This window comes from Rhinatrema bivittatum, chromosome 8 (genome assembly GCF_901001135.1).
Source record: "Rhinatrema bivittatum chromosome 8, aRhiBiv1.1, whole genome shotgun sequence".
Classification (NCBI taxonomy): Eukaryota; Metazoa; Chordata; class Amphibia; order Gymnophiona; family Rhinatrematidae; genus Rhinatrema; species Rhinatrema bivittatum.
This window is the reverse complement of record NC_042622.1, coordinates 62,704,307-62,719,407: the sequence shown is the minus strand read 5'-3', so window position 1 is coordinate 62,719,407 and position 15,101 is coordinate 62,704,307. Positions and strand designations below refer to the sequence as shown.

General features: G+C 43.7%; 1 protein-coding gene across 5 annotated transcripts in view; it reads left to right on the top strand.

Annotated features, from left to right (window-relative positions):
- The window catches only part of RALY (RALY heterogeneous nuclear ribonucleoprotein), a 918,689-nt gene that overhangs the window by 748,011 nt on the left and 155,577 nt on the right, over positions 1-15,101 (top strand). For all 5 annotated transcript variants that reach the window (XM_029612733.1, XM_029612736.1, XM_029612731.1 and 2 more), the window contains one exon: positions 7,155-7,419. In XM_029612733.1, the coding sequence (XP_029468593.1) occupies positions 7,155-7,419 (265 nt within the window). The remainder of the gene's footprint in view (positions 1-7,154; positions 7,420-15,101) is intronic.

Genomic DNA, 15,101 nt, shown 5'->3' with positions numbered 1-15,101 from the left:
GGGCTGGGAAGGTAGAAAGCAAGGGAGTATTGGGGATGAGGTGGAAGAGAAGGAAGAAAGAGCGAGAGCTAGGAATGGGGATGGAGGAGAAGGAGAAGGCGAAGGAGGAGGGAAGATTGGGATGGGTAGAGAAGGAAGAAAGCCACAGCCTCTCATAACACCTTCATCCCCTCTTTCCCTTATTCCCCCTTCCAAAGCCCCTTTGTTCTCTCCCTCTCTCTCTCTTTCACTTCCTCCCCCACCCAATCCCTTAATTCATCCTAGTTCACTCCATACCCCCCCACGAACCCCTCAGTTACCCAATTCACTCTATCCCTCCCTCCCCCATAACCCAGTTTACGTTTTACCTTCTTTGCCTCCATTCCAAGTTCACTCTGTTCCTCCCTCTCATCCCCTGTGATCCCAAGTTACTCCCTCCCTCCCCATCCCCATCCCCATCCCACCCCATTCCTCTTTCCCTTCTCCCAATATCCACTTCACTCCATCCCTCCATCTTTTCCCCCCATCTCCAGTTCACGCCACTCCTCCCTTCCTTCCCCCTTCCCCAGTTCACTCCATCCTTCCCTCCTTTCTGATCTCTGGTGTTTTCACTTCCCCCCCACACGTGCACCTCCGGTATTGCCAAGTCAACTCTCTCTATGAGCCCCCTCCCCCGGGGAGGGACTGCCTATGAATGGTGCCTCTCCCCCAAATTGCCATCTATGCTGCACTAGCTAAAAGGAGTTCACTAGGGTCTAGTAATGAGCCCAGAGGGCCATTACAAAAATTTATAGAAAGTGGTGTTTTGGCACACACCTTCTGATTCTCTGCTGCTGGAAAGAGAGCAGGGGATGGAGAAGCTGAAGCATAGATAGCTTGCAGCATCTGCTGGGGTGGGTAGGCAGGAGAAGTATACAGATGAGCCTTCTGGTACTCTATGAGCCCCCGGATCCCCTCATTCACCGCTGATTAAGAGGAGACTGGTGCTTTGTAGTGCCTCTTCCTCCTCCCCTTCTTGGCCTCAGTGCAAAGCACGACGCTGGGGCTCAGCTAGTAAGGAGGAGGAGAAGGAGGCACCGCAGAGCTTCCCCTCTCCTCCTGCTGCTTTACTTTACTCAGCAGTGATCTGGGAATGTTAGGCAGGTGGGTGGGAGGGGACAATGCGGCAAGTGCCATCACACGGCCACCAATGCTTTTTTTTTTTTTTAAAGGTCCCTCTCCCACGGAAATTTGGTAAGTGGGAGCAGGCCTGGCTTTATTAATAGGCACACTAGACCTGTGCCTAGGGCAGCAAAACTCTGAGGGGGCAGCAGGCTGGCTGAAGAATTGCTGCTTTCCAGCTGTGCTCACCCTCAATCAGCAGAGAACCGCATTCTGTTTCCTCATCCAGCCCCTCGCTTCCCAGGCAACCTGCGGGGAACAGGATGTGGAGGAGGTAAACATGGAGCAGACACAGCAGATTATTTTGGAGAGGTTAGGAGGAGTGAGTGGAGATCATTGGGAAAGGAGGAGAGAGAATCAGCTGGAGAACATGTCTGTGTATGAGAGAGAAGGGAACAGGAGAAGGGGGCAGCATTTGTGACTGTCAGAGAGAAGGTATTGGTGCCAGACTGGGTGGGAGATTAGAGAGAAGCAAGACCAGAGGATGGTAGAGACACCTCTTCTCCCCAATCCCTATCAATGCAATTCAAATCCTCTCTTCCAGATCCTGGAACCTCCCTTCTTTCCTACTTCTCCTTTCTCCGCAGATCCTTCAACCCAGCTTCATTCCCTACTCAATCCCAGAACCTCCCTCCCTCTCTCTCCTCTTCACCATCTCAGATTCCTGATTTCTCCCTTCCCCCTTTTCCTCAATCTTCCCCATCTCCCTTCCTCTTATCCCCGGGCTTTTCTTGCTCTCCTTCCCTATGCTCGGTCTCTTCTTCTCACAAGCCTCCTTCCTATCCCCAGTAATTCTTACATTCTCCTCTCCCCATCCCTGGTCCTCCCTCCTCTTTTCCTCTCCCCATCCCTGAGATCTCCTCTCTCGACTGATATTTGAGATCTTTTTCAACTAATAAAAAAAATTATACACAAGCAAGGTTGAAAAATTACTTCAATTTTATAAGATAAAAGATGGGAATGTGAGTAATTCAAGATGGCCACTCGCTAACAGAAGCTGCTCCGTGTTTCCCCTCTTTCCTCCTTGAACATTTTGCCTTATACTTACTTTTCTTCCTCTGGTTATGGGTAAGAGGATGGGCAAGGCAAGAGCATTCTCAGAGGCTTCTGAGTCATCTACTCCAACCAGCCCAATGGACAAGTATGTCTCCAGGGGCTTGGATCTTCTTTTTTCGTCTGAGGCATCGTTGGACTACTTACTGAGCAGTGGTCTGCCAGCAGCTGTCCCAGACCTGGAGTCATCTCTAACCCCAGAGATGCGCCATGTTCCTCCGTAACCCGAGCCACCCATTGCCGCTGCCAGTGGAAGCATTTCTCTCCCATCACGCTCAATTGACATCAAAGCGACTGTTTTGGCAGCGGCGGGAGGTGCCTGAATGCCGGAGCTGAGCCATGTTTCTTCTGACTGGTGGGCACAAGGAGCTGAATCTGTACCTGCTTCATTTTCTTTGATTCCTGTAGCAGGGATCGCCTCTAAAGAGGTACTGTTTTCTCCTTTGATTAAGCCTACAAATATTACATTGGATATTATCTGGGAAGCTATTGCAAATCTCTCTACTCAGATTGCACAGTTTACTTCACTGCAATGAGACCTTTCCAACTCGGTTCAAGCTTCATATTCTCAGTTACACAATATTTCATCAAGAGTTGACTCTTGGGAAATCAAGGAGACGTTTTGCAGAAAACAATTGAAGTGGTTTCTTCTGGTCATAAATATTTGCAAAATAAGATGGAAAATCTTGAGAATGTGGCTCACCGTAGGAATGTTAGGATTATTCATTTTCCTAAGAAGATGTCTTCTCCTGTAAAGCTGTTATGTAAATATTTTATGGAAAATGTATCTATCACTGAAAGTCTGCTACCTCCTATTATTATGCTCCAGTGAGTCAGAAAGGTAATCAAGTAAGTGATGACCCCATTGCTGCTGATCTACTAGAATCTTCACATCTTTCTTCTTTCCTTGAAAAATCAGAAGATGAGGATATTCAACATTCAACTTTGTTAATCACCTTTGCATTAGACTCTGATTGTGACTTTATTTTGAAGTTGTTTTTCGAAAGAGAGATATCCCTTTTTAGGGTTTAAAATCCATATATTCCCAGATGTAACTAAGGTCACCCAATCCAAAAGGAAACATTTTCTGTTAATGTTTTGAATTTGGGGGCATTGTTTTAGTTATTTTTTCCTTGTAAGTGTGATAATTATCAAGGAATTAAATGTCTTCTTCGATTCCTCCCAATTGAATGTTTTCCTCAATGATAGACGCAGACAAGATACTGCTCCCCCTTCAATCAGTCTTTGATTGTCATGGCTTAGGGCTCTTAAATAATTTGAAGATTCTCCCTTATTTAAGCATTCATCTTATTGCTTTGTATTTTATTTCTTCTTTATTTTATATTGGATTCCTCAATTTTGTGGTCTGTAAAGTACTTGAGATCTATTATTTCTTCTAAATAATCTGTTTCTTTTGATTGTATTTTGATCTCTATGTTCTATTTCCAATCAAGTTAGTTTGGCTTGTTATATTTTGACAATGAATAAATAAAGAGTTAAAAAAAAAAAGGATGGAAAAAAAAGATGGAAATCTACCGCTGAACCGCTGTAGGAAACTGCAGGCCTGTGCCTTTGACCTTCTGCTCCCTGTTGTCTGACTTTATGGGGGGGGGGGGATGACAGCGATGACAGCACCAATAGTGCCTAGGGGTGACGAAATCATAAATCTGTCACTGAGCGGGAGGGGGAAGAGTCAGTCACATTTTGGCGGGGCCAAGGCCCCTGTGCCCCCCATCCCCTTCTGACACCTATAAATAGATTATTTTCTAATTGGGTAAAGCTGCAAGCATTAACAATCTATAAAAGGAAAAGAGGAATTGGGTTGGGTAGGTGGAAAGACCCTGAAACTTACTCAGTTTCTTGCTTAAGAGGGAGGCAAATAACTCTGAAGGCAAGATGAACTACCAGAGAGCAAAGAGCCTTCTGTAAAAGGTATAGCCTTCAGCTTGCTTTTGCAATCCAATCTTCATTGACAAATGTTTTATTGTCAATTTCAGATCACACAACAAACTTTTCTATAATGCAACTTCATTTATTAACTTTCATTTGACCTAACAAAGTGTGTCTTCCACCTCTGGCCTCTGCCCTCTGACCTCTTGAAGATTGTTGGAGGACTAACAATTTCAAGGAACTGTATTTTTAATATCATAGACATCACAGAGATACAACAAGGACACAAATGGCTGCATTAATGAGCAGGTGCAGAAAAGAAAAATGACCATGAGCCATATTGGCCAATAAGACTCAGGATTTGCAGACTGACTAAGAGTAGGTGCTTTGTCATATCTAATCAGGACTTCATTCCTCTATCAGGATGACATTCGTGGAATCAAATTGTGCACATGATGAACACTCTCATACGAACATGTGCCTCCGGGCGCTGAGCCCAAGCACTAAATCTCTGCTTCACAGGCAAGCCAGGGAAGTGTGAAGATGTCCAGAGGTCCAGCTTTTTACAGAGGTATCACTCAAGTGCTTGCACTCATCAGAAGTACACTGGGGTAGTCTATGACTGCAGACACTTCCCATCAATGGCAAACTAAATTTTGAACTTTAAAATGGTGCTCCCTAATTTCACACATTTTTAGGAAACTAACTTTTGATATTTTCATGAAAGACCAAATCTAAACCAGCATCTTTTCAGTGTGTACTCCATTGGAAAATCAGAATGGGCCAGATTTTCAAAAGGTTACATGCACCGGGCCTATTTTCAAAAGGCCCGGCGACGCGTGTAAAGCCCTGGGATGTGTGTAAGTCCCGGGGCGGGGAGGGGTGGGCTGAAGTGGTCCGGGGGGCAGGGTGGGGAAGAGTCAGATGCTCCTGGTACAGCGGCCATTTGCTGCTGTGCTGGGGATCGCGCGCCAGCAGTTGGCTGAAGTAAGTTTTTAGACCAAAGAAAAAAAAGAAAAAGGTAGGGGGAAAGGGCAGGAGAGTTAGGGGAAGGGAAGGTGGGTTGGATGGTAGGGATCGGGGGAAGACAGCGTGGGCTCAGCACTCGCAAGATGCACAATTGTGCACCCCCTTGCCCGCGCCGACCTCCGATTTTATAACATGCACGCCATGCATGCACATGTTTTAAAATCGGGTGTACAGGTGTGTGCGCCGGGTAGCACACGTACGTACGCCCGCGCGCAGGTTTGAAAATCTACCCCAATATTTTCACCGTTATCAGTGTGGTGTATATTTGGTAAACTGGCACTTTTTTAGTGTTATACATACAGTAAACCTGTACCTTTTTAATGTCAGACATGCAGTAAAGCTGCACCATTTTAATGTTAGACATGCAGTAACCTGCACCATTTTTATGTCAAACTTGCAATAAACTTGCACCTTTTTAATGTTATACATATAGTAAATCTGCATCTTTTTATTGTTACTCATGCAATAAATCTGCATCTTTTGAATGTTATACATGCAGTAAATCAGCATCTTTTTTTTTTTTATTTGTAATTTATGCATTAAAACAGATATCAAGTGTGTAGCTCTCAAAACGTACATGTGTACAAATGTAACATAAGCGTTTTAATCTTTTCCTGTATCTGTGCAGTGATATTCTCCTTTAGCCTTTTACGTTCTACAGTATCAGTGTCAGGCTAATCCAGTGCTTATTTCTGTGTGTATACTACTAAAATTCTCACCTGAAAATAAACTTTTTAAGCAGTGGATAGTTAGTAAATCACAAACACCACCTGCTCAAGGGAATGTGCTTTATGCCGTGGGGAATATGGTTTACCACCATATCCTCTCCTAGTCTCCTAGTTATCTTAACCATTCTATTCACTGAAATTGAAGCTTGCTTAGGATAGGGAACTGCCTCACTTATTACACTGCCATAACTTTTATTAATCATTTATTATATCCCTATATTGTATCCCCTTTGTTGGATTAGGGATTATTGGGTGAATGGAGAAGGACTAAATAATACAACAGTGGACTATAAGTGAAGTTTTTAGATTGTTAGAGTTGGGGATTGTTAGAGTTTTTAGATTGTTAGAGTTGGGGATTATTGGATGTTGAATGCAAATGGGAATAGTCTCCTTTTTTTATTTATTGTAATTAGTTAATTTTTATTGTAATTTATTTCTTCTTATAGTTTTGTAATCGCTTTGAGTTATCTGAAAACAAAAGCAGAAACCCAATTGAATTAAATAAATAAATAAATAAAATAAATAAATAAATAATGCCCAGTAAGAAAAAGGAGGTGATAATGCCCTTGTACAGGTCCTTTGTGAGGCCTCACCTGGAGTATTGTGTTCAGCTCTGGAGCCCATATCTCAAAAAGGATGGAGATAGGATGGAAGTGGTTCAGAGAAGGGCTACCAAAATGTTGTGGGGTCTGTATCAGAAGACTTCTGAGGAGATGCTGAAGGTTCTGAATATTTGTACTCTGGAAGAGTGGAGGTGCAGGGGAGATATGATACAGACCTTCAGATAGCTGAAAGGTATTAATGATGCACGAACAGTGAACCTTTTCTGTTGGAAAGGAAACTAGAACTAGGGGTCACAAAATGAAACTCAAGGGGGAATACTCAGAACCAACATCAGGAAATAATTCTTCACAGAAAGGGTGGTAGATGCCTGGAATACCCTCCCAAAAGAGGTGGTGAGGACAGAAACAGTTAAATGAATTTAAAAGGGCATGGGATAAACACCGCGGATCCGTAGAGGCTAGATGTTGGAAATGAAGAAAGGAATGTACGGTGCTAAGCTAAACAGAGTGGCAGTTATTACCCATAAGAGAAGGCAGGGGTAACTTGCATGGAGCAGCAGTTACTACCCTCAACAAGAAGGCATGGGGGTAACCTGCACAGAGCGGCAGTTGCTACCATGAGCAACTTATAGGGCATACTGGGTAGACCATTTGGTCTTTATCTGCTGTCATTACTCTGTTATTGTGTTAGACATAGCCAATGTCAGTATAGATGAAATAATAATGTGAGCCTTCACTTTTGTTCATAAAGGTGGTCAGCATGTCACTGAAAGTGCAAACAAGTAACATCACGAACAAGAACGATCCCAAGTCCATCAACTCCAGAGTCTTCATCGGCAATCTCAACACAGCGGTCGTAAAGAAGTCGGACGTGGAGACCATATTCTCTAAATATGGCCGAGTGGTTGGCTGCTCAGTCCACAAGGGCTACGCCTTTGTGCAGTACTTAAATGAGAGGCATGCCCGGGCAGCTGTGCTGGGGGAGAATGGGCGAGTACTTGCTGGACAGACATTGGGTAAGGATGGCGCCTTTCTTGTCTTTCTGTATTCTAACAAAATGCTTCAGGTAGCAGCACCATGGGTTTTACAGCCCGGGGAGAGGTAAGAAGGGCGAGCACGGGTTTCATAATTGTTTTCTCTGGTAAAATGGCTTGGCTGAAAATTGCCTTCTACCCAGCTGAAAGTACAACTTTCGCGGGAGATAAAGAACATGGGTGCATGACATTTTCTAAAGCACATGTTTCTGTTTTACCCACCACCTGCACAAAATAGCAGATGAAAAGTGTGCAGTCGCTTTTAACAGATGCACTAATTTTCCAAGAGAAAGTACTTGTGTTGTTTTGCTAGGAAAATTCGCAGAAAGTACATATAGTAAATGCGCCCATTTACTCTCAAACTGTGTGGGCTATTTGAAAATTGCCCCCCTTAAGAACCAGTACTGACTCAAAATGGTCCTGATGGCATGGGAGGTACAATTTAGGCTGCTATAAAGTTCAGAATTTCTGGGAAAAATTATGGGAAGCTCCGTGCTAAAGCAGCTGCATTTTCAATGGTGATTACATATTAACTCAGTGTGTCCCAACCTTCTCCTGCAGGCACAGTCAGGTTTTCATGATGTCCATAATGAATATGCATGAGAGAGATTTGTATACATTGGAGACCCAGGCTCTGTAAATCTATCTCATGCATATTCATTGTAACAATCCTGAAAACTTGCCTGGATAGATGTGCCTCCGGGAGAGGGTTGGGAAACCCTGTATTAGCTGTAGCAGTCTGCAATATAGCTGACACTTCCATCTCATCCTATAAGTATAATCTTCCCTATGCTGTGCAGAAAGCTAGCTTTTGCTTGTGATCCACCTAGCATAATTTTCATTATAGGTGGAATATAAATATTTACAAATAAATAAATAAATATCTTACAAGTTTGGCTCAGGGGAGCACTGCTGAATGCACCTATTCATGCCTGACTCTGCTGTGAATGAATGTCTGATCACTTAATTCAAGGGTGGCCAACTTTGGTCCTCAAGAGCCAAAACAGGTCTTGTTTTCAGGATATCCATAATGAATATGCATGAGATAGAATTGCATACAATGGAGGTAGTGCGTGCAAATCTGTCATGCATATTCATTGTGGATATTCTGAAAACCAGGCCTGTTTATGGCTCTTGAGAACCGGAGTAGGCTACCTCTGACTTAATTGGTCTTATTATTTCCTGGGATTACAGATTGACCAAAAAAGATTAGGGATGTGAATCGTTTTTTGACGATTTAAAATATCGTCCGATATATTTTAAATCGTCAAAAATCGTTAGAGGCGATATTTAATAGGAATTCCCCCGATTTATCGTCAAAAATCATAAATCGGGGGAAGGGGGAGGGGAAGGGGGAGGGCGGGAAAACCGGCACACTAAAACAACCCTAAAACCCACCCTGACCATTTAAAATAAATCCCCCACCCTCCCGAACCCCCCCCCCAAAATGCCTTAAATTACCTGGGGTCCAGTGGGGGGGTCCCGGTGTGATCTTTTACTCTCGGGCCTCTGGTGCGTTGTAGAAATGGCGCCGGCGCTACCTTTGCCCTGTCATATGACAGGGCAAAGGTAGCGCCGGCGCCATTTTGTTTTTTGTCCCTCGACGTCAGGAGCATAGGAGATCGCTCCCGGACCCCTGCTGGACCCCCAGGGACTTTAGGCCAGCTTGGGGGGGCCTCCTGACCCCCACAAGACTTGCCAAAAGTCCAGCGGGGGTCCGGGAGCGACCTTCTGCACTCGGGCCGTATTGCCAATATTCAAAATGGCGCCGGCGCTACCTTTGCCCTCACTATGTCGACGTAGTGAGGGCAAAGGTAGCGCCGGCGCCATTTTGCCCTCACTATGTCGACGTAGTGAGGGCAAAGGTAGCGCCGGCGCCATTTTGAATATTGGCAAATTGGCCCGAGTGCAGAAGGTCGCTCCCGGACCCCCGCTGGACTTTTGGCAAGTCTTTTGGGGGTCAGGAGGCCCCCCCAAGCTGGCCAAAAGTCCCTGGGGGTCCAGCGGGGATCCGGAAGCGATCTCCTGCACTCGTGACGTCGGGTCACAGGAACCAAAATGGCACCGGCGCTACCTTTGCCCTGTCATATGGTAAGGGCAAAGGGCCACCGGCGCCATTTCTCTTAACGCAGCCGTGGCCCGAGAGTGGGAGATCGCGCCGGGACCCCCCCCCCCCCCCCCACTGGACCCCAGGTAATTTAAAACATTTTGGGGGGGTTCGGGAGGGTGGGGGATTTCTTTTAAAGGGTCGGGGTGGGTTTTAGGATTGTTTGGTGTGCCGGTTTTCCCGCCCTCCCCCCGATTTACGATTTTTGACTATAAATCGGGGGAATTGTTATTGTATCGCGGCTCTAACGATTTTTGACGATTTAAAATATATCTGATGATTGTTTTAAATCGTCAAAAAACGATTCACATCCCTACTGCATACCTCTCGGGTCACACCCTGCTAACTGTGTCATTCTCCTAGAGAGACTTCAATAAGGTCACCCTGTTAAAGAAAATTTAAGGAGTCACAGTTTTAGCTAGGTAGCTAAGTAGTTACCCATCCAAATTAGCCCCCTTTCAAAATCGCCTGGGGCTGAACAGATAAATTTAGCCATGACAAAATTAGGCACTCTGGGCAGCAGGGTTAGGTTGGGGAGAGAAAGACAACTATGCACATACATTTGATTTTCAAAATGTATGCACATAGTTTATACACATCTACACATTCAGGCTGATGCCATAGAGTGCGCTCGGCTGAGCACATGGCTTTACATGTGCTTGGATGTGCATTTTCGACCCCTCATGCAATAACGGGATTAGCATGTCCAAAACGCATGTCCAAACCAGTGCATAGCTAATAGCACTCATCACATTAAATTCATGTTGATGAGGCTATACGCCCCCTTACCCCCCCCCCCCCCCATGCAAAAAATTGACACATGGCCATTTTAACGCTGCAAATTTAACACCTGCCCGGGAATAGACGTTGAGAAATATGTGGCACTCAAGGGCTGGTGATAAAAACAAAAAATTCTGCTTTCTGTGATTCCTACTGGTAGTATCCTAACGATACTAAATAGGAGGAACCACAGAAAGCAGAATATTGTCCCACTCAAAGGCTTAACAAAAGAAAAAAAATCCTGCTTTCTGTGGTTCCTTATAGGGGGAACCACACAAAGCAGCATCCCCAAGCTCTGGCCCAATCGGAACCTCTACCAGCAGTGAGTGAATACATTAAAGGGTAGATTTTTAAAGAAGCACGCACGCGTCCATGTGCACGCACTACCTGGCGCGCATGCATGGACGTGCCAGTTTTATAACATGCACGCTCCAATTAAGGTTTGATCTGGGAGGGAACTTGCACGCGCTGGCAGTCTCTTCCCCAGTACAGCGGCAAATGACCACTGTACTGGCTTCCTCCAGCCGCCCCCCCCCCCCCAGATCGCCCCTTTACCTGGACCCGGCACTTCGGCGTGTAACGGGCACTTGATATTCATTTATTCGCTCCTTCACTTCCTGCTGATTGGTCCATTCACTGTCTCAAGTCAGTGAAAGAACCAATCCCCTTTCAGAAGGCTGTCCTGAAAGGGGATTGGTCTTTTCACTGACATGAAAGGGAGCAATTAGGAACAGCTCTGCTGGTGGTGGGGAGGGAGCTCTGGCCAGGCTGTTCTAGACGCACAGCCACGTTTCCTGGGTGCCCGATGCAGACCGCTAGGGATGCACAAATTACCTATTGCGCACCCCTTTTATCATGGCAGCTCATTTGCCTATTGCATCCGGCGCCCAGGACAGGTAGATATGCGCGCATTCAAAAAACGTGCACCCAGTTTGGACACACGTTTTTTACATGATGATAATGCATCAGTCTTATTATGCATCTTCGCATGACCCTTTTTAAGCCCCTCAATCTCTTTTCATCCCACCAATTGCCACATAAGGATGCCAACCCTTGATAGCCACAACCCACCCACCCCTACTGCCACTCCGACTTTAATCCCCCACTCAACCACTAATGTCAAGAAGTTGAAAAGTTCCCCAGCATTTCGTACAACCTCCCACATCCCCAACTGAATACCCCATCTGACAGCTGATGTCAAGAAATTGCTGCCCCAACAGCTACCTCCACCCAACATTCCCCTCTTCCACACACTACCCCTCTGGAATCAATACTTATGATTGCAGAGGATCCCCATCTTTACTGACAGAAGGGATGTAAGAATGCATGGACCATCCGATTGGCAGTGCAGCACAGTGATGAATGGTACACCTAGCACTTCAACATGTCACATGCTGATGTGTTGAACTGCTGATAGGTGGCACCATTCAGCAGTGAGCCATGGTGGTATAAGAGGGCTCTCTCATTCCTGTTCGTGGTGAAGACAAGGACCCTCCGGAATCATAACTACTGCTTTTAGAGGGATGTTGGGTGGGAGAATAACCTGGGTTTGAAGTCTGTCTTAATGGTTGGAGAGGGTTCGGGGGGGGGGAGGGGTTGTCAGGGCAACTTCTTCTTGGCATTGACAGTCAGATGGAGAGGTAGGGGGATATTGGTCAATTCTCCTTGACACTGGTGATGGGATGGGAGATCTGGAGAGGGCAATGTTGCGGCAACGTCTACTTGAAATTGGCCATCAGGAGCAGAGAGTTTCTTCAGCATCAGATCCAGAGTCTAGGGCCTGGGGAGGGGCCATTGCAACCTGTTCAGGGAAAGCTCATGTGTGTTGGTGAGAGGGCTCTAGCAGAGCCCACAGGTAATATTTTCCCAACACACGTTCCAAATATTCTAAATGATTCTAAATGAGAAACTATGCAAGCACTTTTTCTTTGACAATATGACTTACTTGTGCAGGCCAAAACTACTCAGCTGGTTGGCTTGGACAACACCTGTCTGAAAATGACCTCTAAAGCCCCCAAATTGTGCAGGCCTTGTATTCAGCCAGGCAAGAGTGCATGCCTGACTGCATGCCATTTTGTTTTTAAAGGGCAACTGCCATTCTTTTTTTCATTCTTATTCTTATTTATTTTTTTCCAAGAATGTTCCTTCAAAATGAGCTGGGAGTTTATAAACAGCATCAGGTTTAAAAATCAGTCCTTCCCTTTTACTCTGGGACTGGGCCATGGATGTCACCTCAGGAATGCAGCTCTATATGTGGGACTGCAGTAAAAGCCACACCATGAAATTCCTGCCTGAAGAAATGTTACTAATCTCCCATGAAAGCAATTCTACATTAAAAACATAAAAAGGACTTAAAAAAAAAAAAAAACAACAACACAGATGCTACTTCCATGCTCCCAGCCTCATAGGGGGAGAACATTGTTTATTTTCAATAATTATTCTTAGGTAAAAAATTGCATTAATCCTTCTTTAAACATCACAGACTAATTCCCCTGCTGTGCAAACCGTGGAAGCTCTGGAGTGTAGATTATTTATTTACAAGTCGCCTTTTTCAAAAGGACTCCAGGCAGCATACAGAATAAAACAGCAAACAGTACATAAAACCAAACATAATATAAAGAGCCAGGTAAATAAACAGTAATAAGATGCTAAACAATCAGTTCAGAACAGTCACAACATATCTGATTTCCTCTTAAAGGTCTTTTACAATAACCAGGTTTTACACATTTTTTCTGAAGAGCACATAGTCACTCATTAGCCTTAATTCTTTATTTGTTGAATTCCAGCAAATGGTGTACTCCAACATGGTTTATTAGCAAATGTTTTTTTTTTATCTTTTTCTAGTGAATTTAGTGCTGATGAATGAAGCCCTCTGTTCATTCGCAGAATGGACACAGTACAAGCAGCAGCAATGCAAGTTGTCCTAACACATGCATGTGCATATTTTCTTATATAACTGGTGTTAGGGAGTGTCACCGCGACATGGGATCTAGGGTCCTTAGTAGTCAGTGGTCATAAGAAAATCCATACTGGGTCAGACCAAAGATCCGTCATGCCCAGCATCCTGTCTCCAACAGTGGCCAATCCAGCTCACACATTCCTGTCAGAATCTCAAAGAATAGGTCCAATCCTTCTTGCTCATAACCAAGGATAAGCAATGGCTTTCCCAAGTCCACCTGGCTAATAATGGTTTATGGACTTTTCCAAATATCTAATGACAAAAGAGCCAAGAATTTCCACATGAAATGATACAAACCACACTTAAAGGAAACTCGAGAAAGCTAACAAGTTAGCAATCCTGTCTTGCAATTGATCAATTCAAACAGGCTACACTGTTTGTAGCCTGTTTGTAGCCTGTTTGAATTGATCAATTGCAAGACAGGATTGCTAACTTGTTAGTTTTCTTGAGTTTCCTTAAAGTGTGGTTTATGGACTTTTCCTCCGGGAACCTGTCCAAATCCCAGCTATGCAGAATGCTTTCACCACCTACTCTGGCAACAAATTCCATAGTTTAATTGTGTTCTGAGTAAAAAAAAAATACTTTCTCCAATTTGTTTTTAAATGTGCTACCTCTAAGCTTCTTGGAGTGTCCTCTAGTCCTAATTCTGTTTCAAAGGGTAAATAACCATTCCCTGTTCATTCATTCTACGCCACTCAAGATTTTATATCTTATCCATCCCTTCTCCAGGCTGAACAGCCCCAACCTGTTTAGCATTTTCTCTCTTAGTAGAGACTTTGCATCCCCATTGTCATTTTGGTTGCCCTTCTCTGCTTCGTTTTTAGTTCTCCTATATCTTTTTTGAGATGGGACGATCAGAACTGCACACAATACTCAAGGTGCAAACACACCATGGTTGGACACAGAGGCATTTTGATACCCTCTATTTAATTTTTCATTCGTTTCCTAATAATACCTAACATAGTATTTGCTTTTTGAGCTGCAGCCACACATTGAGCTAAGATTTTCAAACTATTGTTCATAGTTTCAAGATCCTTTCCCTGGGTGATGACACTTAATATGAAAGTCGACATTGTGTACCTATAGTTTGGATTATTTTTCCCTATATGCATCATTTTGCATTTGTCCATATTAAATTTCACTTGCTATTTAGACTCCCAATCCTCTAGTCTCTCAAGGTACTCTTGCAATTCCTCTCAATCAGCTCATGATTTATTTATTTTATTTATTTATTTAAAAACATTTCTATACCGACTTTCACAGACAAAGTCTGACCAAGATGGTTCACAACTTCAAATATAAAAAGAAAAAGAAAAGAAAAAAAAATAATAAAATAATAACTAAATGAAACAGTTACATAATAAAAAATAAAATAAGCTATAATATAAAGAAAGAAAGTAAAGTAATAGGTGGGAAAAAATACAATATATATTGATAATCCCTAATTCTTTAGCATAACTATACTAATTTTATAAAAACAAGAAAAGTTGGGAAAAATAAAAGAAACAAAGATCACTATTTTCACATGGTTTGGCTTTAACAAGAACAAGCTGTTGAAAGTGTTATGTATGTTATATAACCATTAGTAGTATGAGAATCTTTAAGAAACTGGATTCGTTTCGACAAGGTCTGCAAAGGCCATCTTAAATAAATAGGTTTTTAGTACCTTCTTAATGATCAGGTACCATAACCAATTTGATTGAGAAGTTAGAGCTTACTAGTAATGAGTCTGCAATTTCATTATTTTAGTTCTTTCAGAATTCTAGGGTGTATTTCATCCGGGCCTGGTGATTAATTACTCTTTAGTATATGGATTTG